The sequence below is a fragment of the Staurois parvus genome, unplaced genomic scaffold, assembly GCF_062004578.1.
Source record: "Staurois parvus isolate SC_StPar_1 unplaced genomic scaffold, SC_StPar_1.0 ptg000019l, whole genome shotgun sequence".
Taxonomy (NCBI): domain Eukaryota; kingdom Metazoa; phylum Chordata; class Amphibia; order Anura; family Ranidae; genus Staurois; species Staurois parvus.
In genome coordinates this window covers 24,164,875-24,184,866 of record NW_028317815.1, presented here as the reverse complement: position 1 = coordinate 24,184,866, position 19,992 = coordinate 24,164,875, and the positions used below count along the sequence as shown (strand labels likewise).

The 19,992-nt window shown below is 42.6% G+C and overlaps 1 protein-coding gene across 1 annotated transcript in view; it reads left to right on the top strand.

Moving 5' to 3' along the window:
* Positions 1-19,992, top strand: part of LOC149472960 (cadherin-related family member 4-like) — a 140,778-nt gene that overhangs the window by 26,243 nt on the left and 94,543 nt on the right. Inside the window, exons 4-5 of the mRNA XM_089686741.1 lie at positions 3,718-3,837; positions 10,834-10,937. Coding sequence (XP_089542867.1) covers positions 3,718-3,837; positions 10,834-10,937 — 224 coding nt within the window. The remainder of the gene's footprint in view (positions 1-3,717; positions 3,838-10,833; positions 10,938-19,992) is intronic.

The window sequence follows — 19,992 nt, the reverse complement described above, 5'->3', positions numbered from 1 at the left end:
TTTATATGTTTATATATTTTAAATTTTTTTTACCATATATCCCTTCCTTTGTTTTTGTGTCTATGTGTTGGTTCCATTTATATGTTCATTGGCATTTTATTTTTATCCCCCTATCCCCCATTTATCCTATCCTTTTTCAGTTGGCCACATGGTTGGCTTTGTTTTGAGCTTACTTCTGGGTTTTCAGGGCATAGGTGGAGTATAGACAGACTGGATGCAAGAAGATTGGGCAGAACCTTGGCATGTCTCCTAAGATGATTGGCACTCTAGGGCTTGTTAAGAAAAGGAAGCAACCCCCCAATTACATCATAATGCCACGTTGTAGTCTCTTCAATAATAGCATAACGCAAAAGGAGACAACGGAAACATTTAGAAAATGAGGAAGCTGTGTCTCTACAACAAAAAGGCAGACATATTTTACATCCTATTTAGTTTTATCACATATTGATTTTTAGTTTTTGACCTTAGTTCTACTTTAACACTGGAGCCTGTATTCCAAACACTAGTGTGATTCAAATTCTGGCTAGTACTTGAATTTTTGCAGAAAAAATAAATGTACAGATAAAATGAATAAAATGTGCAGTACAATACCCATCACCATGTGGTTTGAGGCTTTTTACAAAGTTTTTATAGTCTCTTTCAATAATAGCACTGTACAGAGGCAGTTGTATTCATATATTTGGCACATTTCAAATTGTTAACAGGAGATTGTCTTTTTTTATCTGTCTATCACAATGATTGTGTTTCTCAGAAGTCACTACTGATTTACAATATCACACAATGGACTGGCCTGGCAAAGTGTATATATTGTTATTGTTATGTAAAACCCCAATTTAGCAGATAATAATAAATATCCTTAAAAAGATTTTAATTAAATGAAACATCAGACACATATCCTTTGAAACCATCAGGTGATGGCCCTTTAAAGTTATTTATCACTTGCCCGCTGGAAGATTTACCTCCGTTCTTGACCAGGTAATTTTTTCGATACAGTGCTGCGTTACTTTAACTGACAATTGTGCGGTCATGCAACCCCATACATAAATGAAATGTATGTCATTTTTTCCCACAAATAGAGCTTTCTTTTGGTGGTATTTGATCACCTCTGCATTTTTATTTTTTGCACTATAAACAAAAAAAGACTGACCATTTTTATAAAAAAAAAAAATATTTTTGACTTTTTGTTCTAAAACCTATCCAATAAAAAAAATTAAATTTCTTTTATTAATTTAGGCCAAAATGTATTCTGCTACATGTGTTTGCTAAAAAAAAATCCCATTAAGTGTATATGAATTGGTTTACATGAAAGTTATAGAGCCTACAAATGTATATATATACTGGAATTTGTATTTATTATTTTTTTATACTAGTAATGGTGGCGATCAGCGACTTATAGCCGGACTGCAGCGGGCATTCGGTGATTGCCAACCTCAGCAATCGAGGGGCTGAATTGCAAAATCACATGTATTTGTGTGATTTTGCACAGTGCAGCTGCACTGTAGCAGTACATCTGCTACAGGCCAGTGAGAAATCGGTTAACCATAAAAACCAATAACATTTGAAACAAATAGTAAATGCCAGAGCACAGTTACCAAGACTCCAGCTGAATGTAACAGTCCAATAAATCACACTGTCCACCCACAATAGTAAGCGACAATACCCCCAACAAACGATAGCCATGACGAAGGACAGGGCGGGCAGGGCAACTGGCATTTATTGAAGATCTAACTGCTGAAAATCGCCTCAGGAGACAGACATTATATATGAAGAAGAAAGTCCCAATTGGATGTTGTTTTTCCCTCCAAAACTCCCTAACTAACCCTAAAGCAATGTGCAATAAGCTGATCTGCTTGGTGACAGCTGTTAGCCTAGATACAGGAAAGGGGGACCTAAAATATATAAAAAGGAGAGTCAAAAACTTCCCAGCAATGAAAGACCTTAGTAACAGCTAAACAAGTTTTATTTAACCAGTTTACAAAGGCTCGCCTGCAAAAATTCTGGCATCTATATCATAGCTTATAGGTGTCATAACTTTCACGCAAACCAATCAATATACGCTTTTTTACCAAAAGACATGTAGCAGAATACATTTTGGGCAAAATGTATGAAGACATTTGATTTTTTAATTTTTTTCATTGGATAGGGTTTATAGCAGATAGTAAAAAATATAGTTTTTTTTAATTTTCAGGTTTTTTTTGTTTATATCAAAAAAAATAAAAAACCCATTGATGATAAAACATCACTGAAAGAAAGCTCTATTTGTTTAAAAACATTGTTGCATGACCGCACAATTACCAGTTAAAGTAGTGCAGTGTGGTATTACAAAAAATGGCCTGCTCATGAAGCGGATAAAACTTTCTGGAGTTGAAGTGGTTAATTTTAACAAGGGGTGCCAGGGCTTGCAATCCCATGGGATCACTTCATTATGTTTGTGGCTCTAGTTTGTTCTTGCATTGCATTACATTGTCCATACTGCATGATTCGTATGGGTTACTTTGAAGGAAGGTAATCTGCATTGTGAACTTGCACTAAATGCACATGATAAATGTTATATAGTGGATTTAAAGAAAAAAAAACTACAGTAAGTTTAGTGATTCAGGGAAAGTGTACTATAAAGGTGATTGTAACGTTGGGTACACGGAGGTCTGATTATCGACCGGTTCAGCAGGAACTAGACGACATTTGGACAGTGTGTAATGCTGTCTGTCAAACAGAATCTTGCTTTTGTCAAAAAAACATGCTGGAAAACCAGCAGCTGATCAGCGCTGGCAGCCAAGGGCTGTTAGTGCTGATCAGTGTGTTCTGGCAAATGGGCAGTCTCCCTGTCAGAACACAAAAGCTCAGAGGGAGAAATCATCACTAACATTAACGACACTAACATTGCATAGTTAGGACAGCGACCTCTCAGTTTTTTTTTATCATTCAGCCCACTGGGTTGAAAATGATAATTTTTTTTCAATTTCTTTTTATTTTTTATTACATTTTTTATTTTTTATATTTTTTAAGATTTTTTTTATGTTGCACTATGACCAAAGTAGTATAATGTTACCATGGTAACAAAGTACTGCTTTGGGGAGGTGATCAGTATTTTTTTTTTTGTTTTACACAATGTGACTGAATGAAATCGATTAATTCAGGTTTTTTTGTTGTGATTAGCTGTGATTGTCAACGGCTAATCACGACACAGATGGGCTGTGATTGGCCCAGCCTGTACATGTGATCTCTGTGACCAATCACAGCTAGACACACTTGTGTACAATGGATGGCATGAAAGGAAGCCATCCATTGTATACAACTGTCATGTGACCTGCTGTGATTGGTCAAAGCAGGCCACATGGTACTGGCAACGGACCATCACACGGATCTGTCATCGGCCATGTCCGAGGTACACAGCCGGTGACAGATCTCGCCACGGCGCCCTGCGGGCATGCGCAATACGCGATCCGGGATGGACGTCATATGGCGTCCTCCCGGAGGGACAAAGTGTTCGCCCGGCCATCATTTGGCCATTGGCTGAGTGGCAACTGGTTAAAAAATGTTGGCTAACATTTATGTCCGTCATCTGAGTCACTGCTTTATCAGCTCACTATAGTATATTTTTTATTTTGCAACTGATGTGTATCACATATTTATGTTTAGCTACTGTTCTTACTTTCCGAAAAGTGTGCAAGTAATTGGAATATTTACAGTTTTCTGTTTTTGTTTGTTTTCTAACAGTATAGAATGGTTTCCCAATCATCTCAGCCAACAGATGGAAAATTTTTTGATGTAGATCCTAACGTTGGATTTATTTACATAAATTCTTCTGTACCCCCAGATTTTGATGCAGGATACGAGGTAACTCTAATGACAGGTTTTATTTAAAATGAATGCTGGTCAAATACTATACCCAGATGTGATGTGAAATGATGTGAAATATATATATATTACCTGTGAATTCAGAGACTTTTTATTTAAAATCACTTTCGTCCTTTCTGATAGCCCATACAGGGCAATAAATTGCTATTTAACCATTTCAATACCGGGCAATTTTACACCTTCCTGCCCAGGCCATTTTCCACATTTCAGCTCTCTCACACTTTGAATGACAATTGCGCGGTCATACAACATTGTACCCAAACTAAAATTTTATCATTTACTTCACACAACTAGAGATTTCTTTTGGTGGTATTTAATCACCGCTGGGGTTTTTATTTTTTGCTAAATTAACAAAAAAAGACCAAAAATTTTGAAAAAAAAACACGTTTTTCTTTGTTTCTGTTATAAAAGTTTACAAATAAATAATTGTTCTTCATAAATTTAGGCCGAGATGTATTCTGCTACATGTCTTTGGTGAAAATAGAGTTCACAAACTATGGTATAGATCTGAAAATTGATCAATCCTGAAGTACTGACAGCCAATCTAATTTCTTGAGGTCCAAGAATGTCAGAACAGTACAGATATCCTCCAAATGACCCCTTTTTGCAGAGTAGACAGTCGGACGTACTTCATAAGAGGAATGGCGAATTTTTCGAAGTTGTATTTTTTTGTCATAATTTTTCGGAAAATGAAAAAATTCAAAAAATTACTTTCACTATTTTTTTTTTTTTTACATACTGTCACCAGTGCAGTACAGCGTCATCATATAACTGGCATGGCAGTGAACAGGGACACTGACTGGTGACAGTATGAAAAAAAAAAATATATATATATATATATTTTTTTATTATTTTTAATTTTTTATTACATTTTTTTTAATTTTTTTTAAGATTTTTTTTTTATATTTTACTATGACCAAAGTAGTACAATGTCACCATAGTAACATTGTACTACTTTGGGGAAGTGATCATTATTTTTTTATTATTTTTTTTTTACACAATTTGCTTATAGCAAAGAATTACTTTGCTATAAGCAAGCATTTACCTGAATGAAATCAATTCATTCAGGTTTTTTTTTTTTGTGCTTAGCTGTGATTTGGCCACAGCTAATCACATGACATGTGCATGTGACCTGCTGTGACCATTCACATCTAGGCACTAGTATACAATGGATGGCATGAATGAAGTTATCCATTGTATGCAACTGTCATGTGACCTGCTGTGATTGGTCATCTCACCATTGGGTGTCGTTCCAAAAAAGGAGCCCCAAAAATGCAGATTAATCCATCACCTCTTGCACCCGAGAGGGGGATCGGTGAATGATGCGATTGACCCGGTTTTGTGTTCAGTTTCATACACTTCGTTACACTGCGGCCATCTCGTGGGTGCTGCGATTTGGTCGGGGTTCCTTGTTGGCAAAAACCGATATTGAAGCGACATTTCGCCTCCTGCCGGTACATCCCAGTTGTCTCCGCCTGTTGGGTTGCAAATGGTGTGGACGCATTTTTGTGGATCGTTGTTTACCTATGGGCTGTGCCATTTCTTGTTCCCTGTTTGAGACATTTAGTTCTTTTTTGGAATGGGTGGTGAGGGATGTTGCTGGCCTTGCATTCGCCATCCATTATTTGGACAATTTCTTGTGCATTGGCCCCCCGGGGAGCACCATCTGTGCGTTGCTACTGAGCACGGTGAAGCATGTGTTTGAATATTTTGGTGTTCCTTTGGCTCCGGATAAGACGGTGGGTCCGCACACAGAGTTGTGTTTCTTAGGCATTACTATTGATACGGTGGCCATGGAATATCGTTTGCCTCTTGATAAGTTGGAGGAGCTCCGGGGTTTGGTAACTGCGGTGGGCAAATGCAAAAAAATTAGACTTCGCGATTTGCAGTCCTTATTGGGGAAGTTGAATTTTGCTTGCCGCATCATTCCAATGGGGCGTGTATTTTCGAGGCGCTTGTCGGCTGCCATGGCTGGCGTAGTTGCCCCGCATCACAGGGTCCGGATGAATTGTGAGCTACAGGAAGATTTGAAGGTGTGGAGGACGTTTCTTGATTCCTACAATAGCAAATCACTGTGGTTGGATGCGGCTGTATCTAACTTTGATTTGGAGTTGTGGAGGGATGCTGCGGGCGCCACTAGTTTTGGGGCTTATTTTCAGGGTCAGTGGTGCGCGGGTCCGTGGCCGTTGCAATGGATGGAGGCGGGTTTGTTGCGCAATCTCACTTTGCTGGAGCTTTTTCCGATTGTTTTGGCTATGTCTTTGTGGGGTCCGTTTTTCCGGAATAAACAGGTTCGTTTTCGTTGCGACAATCTGAGTGTGGTTCAGGCCATTAACAGTGTCTCAGCCTCCTCTACGCCTGTGGTTCGTTTGCTTAGGCACTTGGTTTTGGAACGTTTACGTCTTAATTGTTTTGTTTCGGCCGTTCATGTTCCGGGTGTGGACAACTCAGTGGCTGATGCTCTGTCTTGTTTTCAGTGGGACAGATTCCGTTGGCTGGCACCGGAGGCGGAGCAGCGTGGTATCCCTTGTCCGGATCATCTGTGGAGCATCGCCTTTCCTCTTCTGCAGCCTTGATTAGATAATCGGTTTGCGAGTCCGCTTGGGCCTTTTACGAAAAGGTTTGGCGGGAATGGCTGGTTTTGGCTAGTGAGGTAGGGTGTGGTTCGGGGGCGGACGATGATCGCTGCCTCCTCCTCTATTTCATCGGTCGGAATTTTGAAGCGGGTGTTTCTGCATCTTTGATGTCCAAGAAACTGGCTGGGTTGGCGTTCCGATTAAAATTGGCAGGGCGCTGCGATGTTACCAAACATTTCCTTGTTAAGCAGGCATTGCGGGGTTATCGGAAAGGCCGTTCAATTCCTGATGCTAGACGGCCCATTTCTTTTGAGCTTCTTCAGGGGGTGGTGGCTCAGTTGGATGGTCTGTGTGCCTCGTTGTATGAGGCTACTTTGTTTTGGGCAGCATTTGTGCTAGCCTTTTTTGGGGCTTTTCGAGTTGGGAAGCTTGTTAGTCGGAACACGCGGGGTAAGGGCGGCTTGGCTGTTGATGATGTGGTTTTACTGGGTGGGGGGTTACGTATTTTTCTGCGAAGGTCAAAAACGGATCATTTGGGCCGGGGCACATGGGTGGAGTTGGTGGGGATTCCAGGGTCCCGGATTTGTCCGGTTCAGGCCGTTTGGGGATTTCTAGGTCTGAGACCCACTATTCCTGGGGTTTTCCTTTTGCATGCGAATGGGATGGCTTTGTCTTGTTTCCAGTTTGGTGTTTAAACAGTGTTTACAGGTGTTGGGCTTGGGTGCAGAGCAATAATCATCCTATTCTTGGGGCTGCTATGGAAGCTGCCCGTTGGGGCTTGGGTGATCACGTCGTTCGGCGCATTGGTCATTGGGATTCGGCTAGGTTCCGTTTATATGTGCGTCCTCAGCTATTGTGATGGGGGGAGAGAGGGGAATTCGGGTGGTTGGTTTGTGTTTTGTCTTAAGCTAACTGTCTTTCCTGTTCTTGGTGTTTTGTTTCATTACAGGTTCTGCTGTCAGTTTGGTGTGGATCCTGGGCCATTCTTACGTTTTTTGGGGGGGCAAAGCGGGCGACAGTCCAGAACGAGGGTCGGCAATTGGGTTTTCATAGGAGCGAGGCCAGGGTTTGGTGGCTTGGCGTACCTGGGATGTTGTGGGCACGGGTTGTACCTGAGGTCCATCGTTATTCCCGGTTAGACCGCCCTCCGGATGTTCTGGTGTTGCATGTGGGCGGCAATGACCTCGGGCTACGATCTATGAATGAGGTGATCCGGGACGTTAAATTTTTTGCACCTTCGGTCCTTCTTTCCGCAGACTGTTATGATCTGGTCTGACATGGTGGCCCGTACAGCATGGCGGCAGGCCCGTTCAGTTGTGAAACTTAACAAGGCCCGGATTAAGGTCAACAAGGAGGTGGCACTTTTTTTGTACGGAACGGAGGCCTTGCAGTCCGTCATCGTGAGTTGGAAGAGGAGTCTTGGCGGTATTTGCGGGCGGATGGAGTGCATCTCAATGCGGTAGGCATTGATTTGTGGTCATTAGGCCTCCAAGATAGTATCCAGCGGGCATTGAGGGTGTGGCGGGCTACACGAGTGTAAGGGTTCACACTCGTGTGCTGTGGCAGGGGTCGCTGGGTCATTGAAGGCGGTGCTGGAGTGATGAGTTGGTGGATTATGGGTTGGGCCCATCATAGGTATGAGTGTCCCTTCCCAGTTATAAGGTGGTTGGTAACGTGGGAGGTCATTGGCTGTATCTGGGACTACGTAGTTTGTACTATTGTCCCCAAGGTGGTGTGGCAGCGGCTGGGGGCCTTTTCGGTGGGAGTCGGATACAGCCAACTTATCGATGTGAGTAACAGTGCCTTCGAAGACCTGGGACCCGGTTGGGGGATTGTTAATGTCAGTTATTATTGTGTAATTGTACCAAAATTTTATGCTTTTTCTTGTAAGAGTTATGTTAAATAAACGGGGCTGCTATGGCCGGTTTTTCACCAAAGAAAAGGAGAGTCGCGTGGTTATTCCGGTGGGGGATGGTTGTTGTTAAGAGGTAGGCGGTAAATACTAGCCTCGATATTCTGCATGTCCCTCAGTCAAGCCGTGCTTATGCTATACAATACAGAAAATGGCCACTGCCCCGGTCTATAACTGGCTTTTACAGCAAGGAACACATGGACGGGCAACGCATGTCAAAAAGAAAAGAAAGTTCCCAGCTCAACTTGCCAGCCAGTTTACTAACAACCGAATTAACCAGTCTAACAGTATACGTTAAAAACAGGGGTTTAGTTAGCACACATTTGCAAATGCATACGTAAGCCACAGAGCCACGTCTTGGCATCCCGATAATCTGTGGTCCTAACTCTGCAAATTTTGAGAGCCCCCATAGTAGAGGCACATGCATTTAATGGATAGACCAAGGGCAGGCAAACCTGAGGGAGCCCCCCCCCAAGGAACACATGGACGGGCAATGCATGTCAAAAAGAAAAAAAAGTTCCCAGCTCAGCTTGCCAGCTAGTTTACTAACAACCGAATTAACCTGTCTAACAGTATACGTTAAAAACAGGAATTTAGTTAGCGCAGATTTGGAAATACTTACGTAAGCCACAGAGCCATGCCAGGGCACCCCAATAATCTGTGGTCCTAACTCTACAAATTTTGAGACATGCATTGCCCGTCCATGTGTTCCTGGCTGTAAAAGCCAGTTATAGACAGGAGCAGTGGCCATTTGTTGTACTGTTGAATTGTTGGTGAGTGGGTGCACTGGACACCCTGGCTGGCATTGTGCTACATGCTGGGTGTCCAGTGCACTCCTGTACCTTTAAGGAGGGGTGGGCTTTCTCAGGTTTTCCTGCCCTTGCTCTATCCAATAAATGCATGTGCCTCTACTATGGGGGCTCAAAAAATGTTTTGGAGTGTTGGTGCCACAGATTATCGGGGTGCCGTGACGTGGCTCTGTGGCTTACGTATGTATTTGCAAATGTGTGGTAACTAAACCCCTGTTTTTAACGTATACTTTTATACAGGTTGATTTGGTTGTTAGTAAGCTGGCTGGCAAGTTGAGCTGAGAACTTTCTTTTCTTTTTGTTATGCTATACAGTACCTGTGAAAAATATTATAGAGATAGGCCAATTGGCTGAGCATTGATTTATGAGCTGTACATATATATGCTCAGCTTTAGCATGAAAAAGTCCAACTGTATTACAGTAAAAATATTCTGTCAGTACCAGACTAATTTATGTATTTTTAATGTATGACACATATCACATAAACTACAAGAAAATAAAATGTTATCTATTGTATGTGGCAATGACTATTAGCTCATTTACTCTTTTCATCAGACATAGACAGCAATAAAAACCTGACAGATGCTCTACCCTTCCACAATCAATCCATAATTAACCTCTTCACACTGATCGTACGTAAATATGCGGCCTCTCGACGGCTGGGCCTTGACATTGAGCAGCCATATATTTGCATACCATTTGTAAATGAACATGTGCTCAGAGCGAGCACCCTGCACACTCCCAGCACGTATGTTGGCATCCCACGGAAAGGTCCCGATCTCTCTTTGTGATTGGGACCTTTCCGAATCATGTGGCTGCTGTAACAGCCAATCATGGCAGTCACATGACCCTAAACCCTGCCCCACCTCCCAGCGTCAGAAACCCCTTAAAGGGCTGGGAGGCACCAGAGCGAAGGGGTTAAAAAAAACATTTTGGCTTTCAATACACATTAAAGCAAAACTGTAAGTCAAAGCATTAAAACAAACAAAATAAGCCATATATAAATCTATAAATGTTTTATGAATAGTTGTTTGCATGTTTTATGAAAAAAGAAAGGTTACAGAAGTAAGTTTATGTTTTGTTTGTAGTATAATTTCTATAGTTAAATATCTGTAATGTAAATAAAATTTGCACTGAGGAGAAAGAACAGTATTGCAGTCTGTGTAAATAAGGATGCAATCAAGTGGTCAATATTGTGCAGATAAGCGAAAGGAGAAAAATCTGACATATTGGCAATTTTGACCCATTGGGACTGTAGTGGAAGGTTAGTGAAGGCTTCTTGAAATGCACACTTTAGACCTTCACAGGCCCTCTAATAAGGTCTTGCGAAACCTATAGTGTATGCCGAAAAGATAACACAGTAGAGGACGCCAAGATCTAAGTGTAGAGGATTAGGGTAAATATGAAGAAGTTAAACATCTTGTCATCTAATATGAAGTGAAGCCATCTGGGGAGCCATCAGAATATTGCAGAGGTCAGCAGGAATGTAGCTGCACCAGAAAGCTGCTGAAGTTTGGGAGCTGTCATCCACCCAGGAACGCAAGCAAGTAGCAATGGCACCCTCTTCTCTTTTATCTAAAATATTGTGCAGATGCTTACCTAAAAAAATTGCGCTTCACTGTATTTGCTGATGTCAGGGGCTTTATTATTATGATGATTATTATTATGTTTTTACTAGGAATTCAGACTTGTAATAAATGTTACAGACCCTGGAGGTCTTTTCTGCGTAGGAGGGATGATTATCAATATCAGAGACCAGAATGATGAACCCCCAGTATTTATGTAAGTTTCCCTCCACATATCTTTCTATCAATGTGCTTTGATACAGCACTTTGGGAACATCCAACTTCTTTTGCAATTACCTTTTTAAGGCTTCCCCTCCTTATGGAGGGTGTCAATGATGGTTTTCTGCACAATTGTCAGGTCAGAAGTCTTTCCCATGATTGTGATTCCTACTGAACCAGACTGAGAGACCATTTAAAGGCTCAGGAACCCTTTGCAGGTGTTATAACTGACTAGAGTGGGACACTTTGAGCCTAGAATATTGCACCTTTTCACAATATTCTAATTTTCTGAGATTGTGGATTTGGGGTTTTCATGAGCTGTAAGTCATAATCATCACAATTATCTTGAACTATCTTGCTTTGCATGTAATGAGTCTATCTCATATATTAGTTTCACCTTTTTAAGTTGCATTACTGAAATAAATGAACTTTTGCACGATATTCCAATTTTTCGAGTTTCACCTGTATAGTAGGGCCCAGAAACAATAGTGTGCCTAAACACAGAAACACTAGCACGGCAGAAACACTAAATATATATTTTTTCTCCTACCTAAACACACTGACATTGACACCAACCCTAACACTAATATTGGTAGCAACTTTGGTCTTCGTTATTCTCCTCTAGCAAGGACAAAAATAAATAATGTATCATTTTCTCCTTACAGAAGAATAAGGGAACGAAAGGAGAGTACTAAAACTAGTGATCACTGTGATTGGCTATCACAGTAATCAAGTCATCAGGAACCAGTCCTCCTGGCTCTCCCAATTGTTAGTCTGAGCTCCCTTTTTGGGCATTACCCACTTGACCTCTGGAAGATTTTACCCCCTTCATGACCAGGCCATTTTTACAGGCCATTTTTTGCTATTCTACACTGTGCTACTTTAACTGACAATTGTTCGGTCATGCAACACTGTACCTGTCCTGCCTTCTCTGCAGTTATGAAAGGGTTACAGAGGATTACAGGCAGTATAACCTTTGATGTCCACACAGTAAAGAGTCGATGATTGATAACCGATGATCTTTTACTGATAACATGGGACATAATGAGAATGAATGTGAATAAATGTGGTAAAACTGAAATACAAACAGAATAAACAGACATGAGTACATATCTAACTTCCTAGCTATATGCATGACATTCCTCAGTATATAGGAGGGGTACTTACAGACTTTGGGGGTCTAATCAAGCCCATATATGAAGAGAGAACAGCATCCCACATGTACTTGCATTGTAGAATTTCTTCAGTCTGAAGAGATGAGGTCACTTCCTCCCAAGTTAGCAGACAGGAAGTCCTGGCTTTAAAGGGACAGACACTGCTGAATGCTAAAGAATGCCTTGTGTAATACAAGGCAGCACACTCCCCACCTGGCATAATAATGATATGCCACTATTAAACTCTTGGAAGGAGTAAAACGACTTCCGTGATGGGTCTAAGGTACACCTTAGGGGTGCCCTGTTTTACTACTCTGACCTCTACTTTCCTGACTCTGCTATCACTACTAGCATCAGTCCCCACAATGAGTCCAATTGGCCACTCGTTCCTGTGGACCTGAGAGTCTTTTAGTAGAACAACATCTCCAACTTGTAAGTTGGGCTTGTCGGCTTGCCATTTGTTGCGTGGTTGGAGGGTCATCAGGTACTCCTGCCTCCATCTCTTCCAGAAGATATCGGCAAGGCTTTGAACTTGTTTCCATTGCTTGGTGTATAAGTCTTTAAGATCAAAGTCCCCGTTGGGAGCTGTCACCATCTCCATCTTCTGGGTCAGCAACGTCGCTGGTGTCAAGACGGTTGGCATCTCTGGGTCAGTAGACACTGGGACCAAAGGTCTGGCGTTCATGATAGCCATGACTTCAGCCATCAGCGTGGTTAAGACTTCGTGTGTGAGACGAGTAGATCCAATCTTTAGAAGCATTGCATCTAGAATGCGGCGAGCTACTCCAATCATCCTCTCCCAAGCTCCTCCCATATGTGAGGCATGAGGAGGATTGAAGATCCAAGTGCATCTTTGATTTTGAAGATAGTTACTTGTCTCTGAGTCTGTTGCAACGATCTTCAATTCCTTGCAGGCTCCAATAAAGTTTGTGCCACAATCAGAACGAATCTGTTTTGCTGGTCCTCGAATGGAGAAAAATCTTCTCAAGGCATTGATGAAGCTTGAGGTAGATAGAGACTCAATTACCTCAATGTGAACTGCTCTGGTACTCATACATGAGAAAAGAACAGCCCAGCGTTTGCTCTCTGCACTGCCTCCTCTGGTCTTGCGAGAAGAAATGTTCCAAGGACCAAAAACGTCTAGGCCTACATTTGTGAATGGAGGACCTGAAGCCAGCCTGTCTGGAGGTAAGTCTGACATCTTCTGGACTTCAAGTTTTCCTCTGATTTTCTTGCAAGTTACACATTTGTTAATCACGCTGGAGACTAGTCTTTTACCTCCTAGGATCCACAATCCAGCTGAGCGGACTGCTCCTTCAGTGAGGTGGCGACCTTGATGTGCAACTTGCTCATGGTGATGTCTTGTCAGAAGAACGGCAACATGATGATTCTTGGGTATGACAATAGGATGTTTTTCTAAAATAGTCGTATCAGCTGCGGGTAGACGACCTCCAAGTCTCATCACTCCATCTTCATCAAGGACAGGGTTCAACTTTTTGAGCGGGCTGTGTTTAGAAAGTTCTTATTTCTTGAGAAGACCTTGAATTTCTTCCTTGAAGGCTTCCTGCTGAACACATCTGATAATGGTGACATTGGCTCACTCAAGATAGTCATTGTTACCCTGGTCAACACTGGCTGTTTTGCTGAAGGATCTGGCCAAGCAGATGAGTTTCCCTATGGCACGGATGAGTGACTTCCAGCTGGAAAACCTTTCAAACCTACATGAGCCAAGACCTTCTCTGGTGGTTAGAGTCTTGTAAACTGCAACTAGAGGTCTTACCTCTTTGTCTTGGTCTGGTTCTACAAGCTGAAAAGTTCCTTTCTGATCAGTCTCTTCAGTTTCTGGTCCAGTCAAGAAGGATGGACCTGTGAACCAGTTAGTCTGTTTGAGGACAGCAGCTGGTACCAGTCTAGTCCCATGATCAGCAGGGTTCTTGTCTGTACTGATGTGATGCCACTGTTCTGGACTTGTACACTTTCTGATACGTGTTACTCTGTTTGACACGTATGTGTAGAATCTTCTTGAAGCGTTGTGGATATAACCTAAAACAATCTTGCTGTCTGTGTAGAAGTTCACTGCATGGATCTCGATGTCCAGTTCCGCAATGAGTAAGTCTGCTATCTCCACAGCTAGGACAGCAGCACAAAGTTTTAAGCGTGGGACCGTGTGAGCAGGTCTTGGAGCCAGTTTGGACTTTCCCAAGATGAATCCTGCATGGCTTTGTCCCTGAGTGTCTATAACTCTAAGGTAGGCTACAGCTGCTATAGCCACAGTGGATGCATCTGAAAACACGTGTATCTCTCTTCGTTTTGTAACAGACAAAGAAACAGAGACGTATGGTCTTTGGATGCTAAATCGCTCAAGCTCCAGCAAAGAGTCTTTCCACAACTTCCACTGCATTTCTTTCTTTTCAGGTAGAGGTGTGTCCCAATCACTTTGTTCTAGCTCAGTTGTAATCTCTTTCAAAAGAGCTTTGCCTTGCATGGTGATGGGTGCTATGAACCCCAAGGGATCGTAAAGACTGTTGACCGTAGACAAGACACCTCGCTTTGTGAAAGGCTTCTCTTCCCTGGATACTCGGAAGGTGAAGCTGTCAGTTTTCAAGTCCCAACTAAGCCCTAAGCTTCTTTGAAGGGGTGGTGAATCTGTACCTAGATCTAGGTCTTTGAGGTCTTTTGCACGGTCTTCTGCTGGGAATGCTTCCATTACTTTGCTGTTGTTGGAAGCCACTTTGTGCAGTCTTATGTTAGAGTCTGCTAGCAAGTCTCTAGTGCTTTTCAAAATGTCAATGGCTTCTCCACTACTGGAGAAGGAAGCAAGTCCATCATCTACATAAACGTTTTTCATAACAAATTGTTTGGCTTCAGGGTTGTGTCTGTCACCTTGCTGCGCTGCTCGTCTCAAGTTGTAGATAGCGACAGCTGGTGAGGGACTGTTCCCAAACACATGTACTTTCATCCTATACTCTATGATACCTTTGTTGAGGTCGTTGTCTTCATACCATAGGAACCTCAGGTAGTCTCTGTGGTCTTCACGGACAAGGAAACAGTAGAACATCTGCTGTACATCTGCTGTTACTGCAACAAGTTCTCTTCGGAATCTGATAAGGACTCCAAGAAGTGTGTTGTTCAGGTCTGGTCCGCTGAGAAGTACATCATTAAGGGAAATACCTTCATGCTTTGCACTGGAATCAAATACTACACGTATCTGACCTGGTTTTTGAGGATGGTACACTCCGAATATTGGCAAGTACCAGCGTTCTTGTTTTTCATGCAGTGCTGGTGCTTTTTCAGCTTGATCTTTGTCAAAGATTTTCCGCATGAATTCTTGGAAGTGTTCTTTCATGTCTGGCTTTCTTTCAAGAGTGCGCTGCAATAGCGCAAGGCGTTTCTCTGCTTGCACTCTGTTGTTGGGAAGACGATGCCGTGGTGTACGGAATGGTAGTGGGGCTACCCAACTGCCTGCTTTGTCTTTGAAGACTTCTCTGTCCATGATCTCAAGGAAGAGGTTATCTTCAACAGATGGTGCTAGTTTATCATCATCTTGAGTTCTCTCAAACACTTTGTGGCCTAGCTGATCTGAATCTTCAGCTGAGCCTGTATCTTCCAGGAACCTCTGGATGTTCTGGGGATGTGTTGGGTTAGATAGTTTCTCTTTAATCTCCATGCTGTTGTTACATGGGCAAAAACATGATGTGCGACCGTTCTGCAGCAGATTTGTTCTGTAGACATTCACCTTTGCGGGTTTGTGAAGTCCGTCCAGACATACATTTCCAACGATAACCCATCCAAGATCAAGACGTTGAGCAAATGGTGCATTGTGCGGTCCATTGTATTGTTCTCTGACCTTGTGCACTCTCAGTATGTCTCTTCCTAGTAGAAGGACGATTGCAGCATCTGGGTTGAGTGTTGGGATCTTGTCTGCTATTCGCACGAGATGAGGGTAGTGACGTGCCACTTCAGGTGTGGGAATCTCTGACCTGTCATCTGGTATCATGTCACATTCTATGAGGGTAGGAAGAGTCAGCTGCGTCTTTCCATCTAATGACTCGATGGTGTAGTTGTTTGCTCTTCTCCCTGATGTCTCTATAACTCCAGAACATGTCTTCAAGGTGTATGGAATTGAACTTCCTTTGTCACCAAAGAGGTCGAAGAACTCTGTCTTTGCTAGAGACCTGTTGCTTTGTTCGTCTAGGACTGTATACATCTTCACTGCCTTTTCTCTGAGACCATTGGGATACACTTTGACTAAGCATATCTTGGAGCATGATCTAGAGAGTCCTGGTTCTGTACAGATCTCAGTACACTTTGAAGTTATCGCTGGTGTTGCACTTTCTTTTTGCTCCCCACCATGATCTTCTTGAGTTGCTGGAACTTCTGATCTCCATGGTGGTGGTCCTGGGTGCAGTGCTGACAGATGTCGGTCATTGTTGCATTCTGTGCACCGTATTTCTCTCTTACAGTCTTTTGCAAGATGTTGCATTGAGGCGCAGCATCTGAAACAAATGTGATTGTCTTTAAGGTAAGCCTTGCGCTCCTCTAATGTCTTACTTCTGAAACTGCGACATTTTCTTAGTGGATGAGGCTTGTGTATTGGGCACTGTTTGTCTGGATCCTCAACGTCTTTGCTAGTGTTGTCTTCCTGATTGGCTGCAGCCTCAGGCGGTACTTCTGTCTTCCGCACAGACACTGTTGCTCTGCGTTCTTTGTAGTTTACTGGTGGCTGCTTCTCTGTCCTTGGGGAGCTTGCAACTCTCTTGTTCAGGAAGGTGAAGCTTGGGTCATTGCGTGTCTTAGCTTGGTCTACAACGAATTCAGCGAGGAAGACAAATGGTGGAAATGCAACTCGATAGTCTTTCTTGTATCTGGATGCTTGAGAGACCCACCTTTCTTGCAGGTTGAAAGGGAGCTTCTCGATTATGGGCTCTACTCCACGTGCTGTGTCTAAGTATAAGAGACCTGGCAGAGTTCCACTAGTCTTTGCTGCTTCTATCTCTAGGAGTAGGTCTCCAAGCTCTCTCAGCTTCTGATTGTCTTTGTTTGTCATTTTTGGGCAAGTTTCAATTTTCTTTAAAAGTGCTTCTTCTATTACTTCAGGTGACCCATAGCAGTCTTCCATTCTCTGCCAGACCATCGCAAGTCCTGCTGTTGCATCATGGACATGCACTGACCTGATTCTTTTGGCCTGCTCTGAGGACTCTGGTCCTAGGTATTTGGCGAGTAGGTCGAGCTTCTCTCTGTCTGTCAGCTCTAAGTTTTGGGTGCTGCTTAGGAAGGATGACCTCCAGGCCCAGTAGTTTTCAGGACGATCGTCGAACTTCAAGAGACCAGTGCTCACCATCTCACGGCGCATCAGGTATTTTGACACGTCTGTAACCCTTGCTTTGTCAGGTGCGTTTGTTCTGGGTACAAATGCGGGACTACTGGCAGATAGTGACTGATGGGTTCGTTGAGGTATTTGACTAAGTCTATTTTGGTCAGATGGTTGCTCTCCTCTATTGTAGTCTAGATCTGGTTTTGCACGAGGAGAGGTTATATCGCCATCTACTTGGTTTCTTAGCGTGTTGGCGGTTTGGTATCTGAGCCCGTGATTGGTTGACTTATCACGTGGCGGTTCAGGTTCAGTCTTGTAGTGATGCGTAACATCAAAGCTGTCTGCTCCCAACTGGGTCCTTGATGGTTTCGGTGCATCACTAGGCTGTTTATCAGGGTACAGGGTTGCTTGTGATTGCACGTACTCACGGGTGCGTTGGAATGTACTGAGAGGTGTTATCAGGGTTTCCAGTACATCGCTCTCTACAAACTGAATATCTGCAGCTCTCGCGAGAACTTCGGCTTCAGCTATGGCTGCTGCAGCTATTTTCTGTTGCTGAAGTATGTGTAAAGAGGCTTGTACTTCTGCCTTTCTCCTAAGCGTTTCTGCTTCTCTCCTTTTCATTTCAGCTTCCCCTTCGGCTTGTCTCTTTTTTATTTCAGCCTCCCCTTCGGCTTGTGTCTTTTTTATTTCAGCCTGACTCTTCTGCCGCTCTTCATCTAGGTAGCCTTGCTCTTTCATAAGCTCTGCTTCCTGTATGGCATAGGAGGCCATGGCGCATGCGGCCTCGGCCTTGGCTTGTGCCCTGGCGGCGATAGCACTGACTGAAGACAAGTTTGTGACGCTAGAATGTCTGGAACTTGTATGCTTACTCCTGGCTGCCCCAGCACTGACTGACGATAGGTCTGTGACGTTTGAATGCCTGGAACTTGAACGCTTAGATCTGGCGGTTTCTGCTTTGGATGACGACAGATCCGATTTGTTAGAAGTTCTCGGCGTGCTGCATTGTGACCTAGTTTCCAGCGTACTGTGCATATTTTCTTCCTGTTTGCACGAGATTTTAGGAAGAATTAATTTAGTGATATCTTTCATAAAGCGGAGTTAGTTTCACTTTGCTATGCCTTAGATTGGCTGTGCTGTGGGGATTTCACACACACGTGCTGCTGTATTAACAGTTAAGAGTCTTTTCTGTGTTGTGGGACTTGCTGTAGATTTTTCACACAATGTGCTCTGAAGTAACCGTGTAAGTCTTTTTACTGTCCTGCCTTCTCTGCAGTTATGAAAGGGTTACAGAGGATTACAGGCAGTATAACCTTTGATGTCCACACAGTAAAGAGTCGATGATTGATAACCGATGATCTTTTACTGATAACATGGGACATAATGAGAATGAATGTGAATAAATGTGGTAAAACTGAAATACAAACAGAATAAACAGACATGAGTACATATCTAACTTCCTAGCTATATGCATGACATTCCTCAGTATATAGGAGGGGTACTTACAGACTTTGGGGGTCTAATCAAGCCCATATATGAAGAGAGAAATTCTACTTGCATTGTAGAATTTCTTCAGTCTGAAGAGATGAGGTCACTTCCTCCCAAGTTAGCAGACAGGAAGTCCTGGCCTTAAAGGGACAGACACTGCTGAATGCTAAAGAATGCCTTGTGTAATACAAGGCAGCACAGTACCCAAATGAAATTTATATAGTTTTTCACACAAATGGAGCTTTCTTTTGGTGATCACCACTTGTTTTTTTTATTTTTTATTATATTAATGAAAAAAGAATAAAAATATTTAAAAAAACAGTATTTTTTTTTTCTGCTTTAAAACATATCCAATAAAAAAACTAAAAAAAAAAACAAAACAAATTTATCCATAAATTTCGGCCAAAATATATTCTGCTACATACTTTTGGTAAAAAAACAATGTCAATAAGCGTATATTAAGGGGTTAACATCTAGGGGGAATCAAAGGGTTTACTACATGCCTAACAAATGTAAAGTGTTTACTGTGTGCTTTGCAGGGAAACAAAAACTGGCACATCGCTACTGTCAGTACAAAGCTCTATGTTGTTTACAATCAGAGAGTTCTCTCCTGTCATCTGCTCTGCTTATCGGTGGGTCCCAGCCATATATCATAAATCACAGCAAAACTGGGCATCAGGCGTGAGTGCTCCCTATTTGGAAGAGCTGGATCACTTCTCAGATATGCGATCGGGCACAGCAGCCACCCTGCAGCAGTATATCTGTGTGGAGTGGTCCGCAACTGGATATGCAGTTCTTAAAATTCTAAAGTAATCAAGTCTTTCAACTGTGGCTAACAAAACCAGTTTGTTTAGGCTTTATTGGGTTTAGAGTTAAAGTCAACTCTGTTTTTGTGGCCACGAATTTGAAGTAACTTTGGTCTCTAAAGCTCAAAATGTTTAAGTGGTTTGAAAGGCTTCAGATTTTTTAAAATAATGCATTTTCTGCCATAAGGTAAATAACCTTTTGAGAACAGGAGCACTCCCAGCACCCCCGCATACTTACCTGAGCTTGATCTCGATCCAGTGCTATGCCCGAGAGCAGCGGCTCTTTTCTTT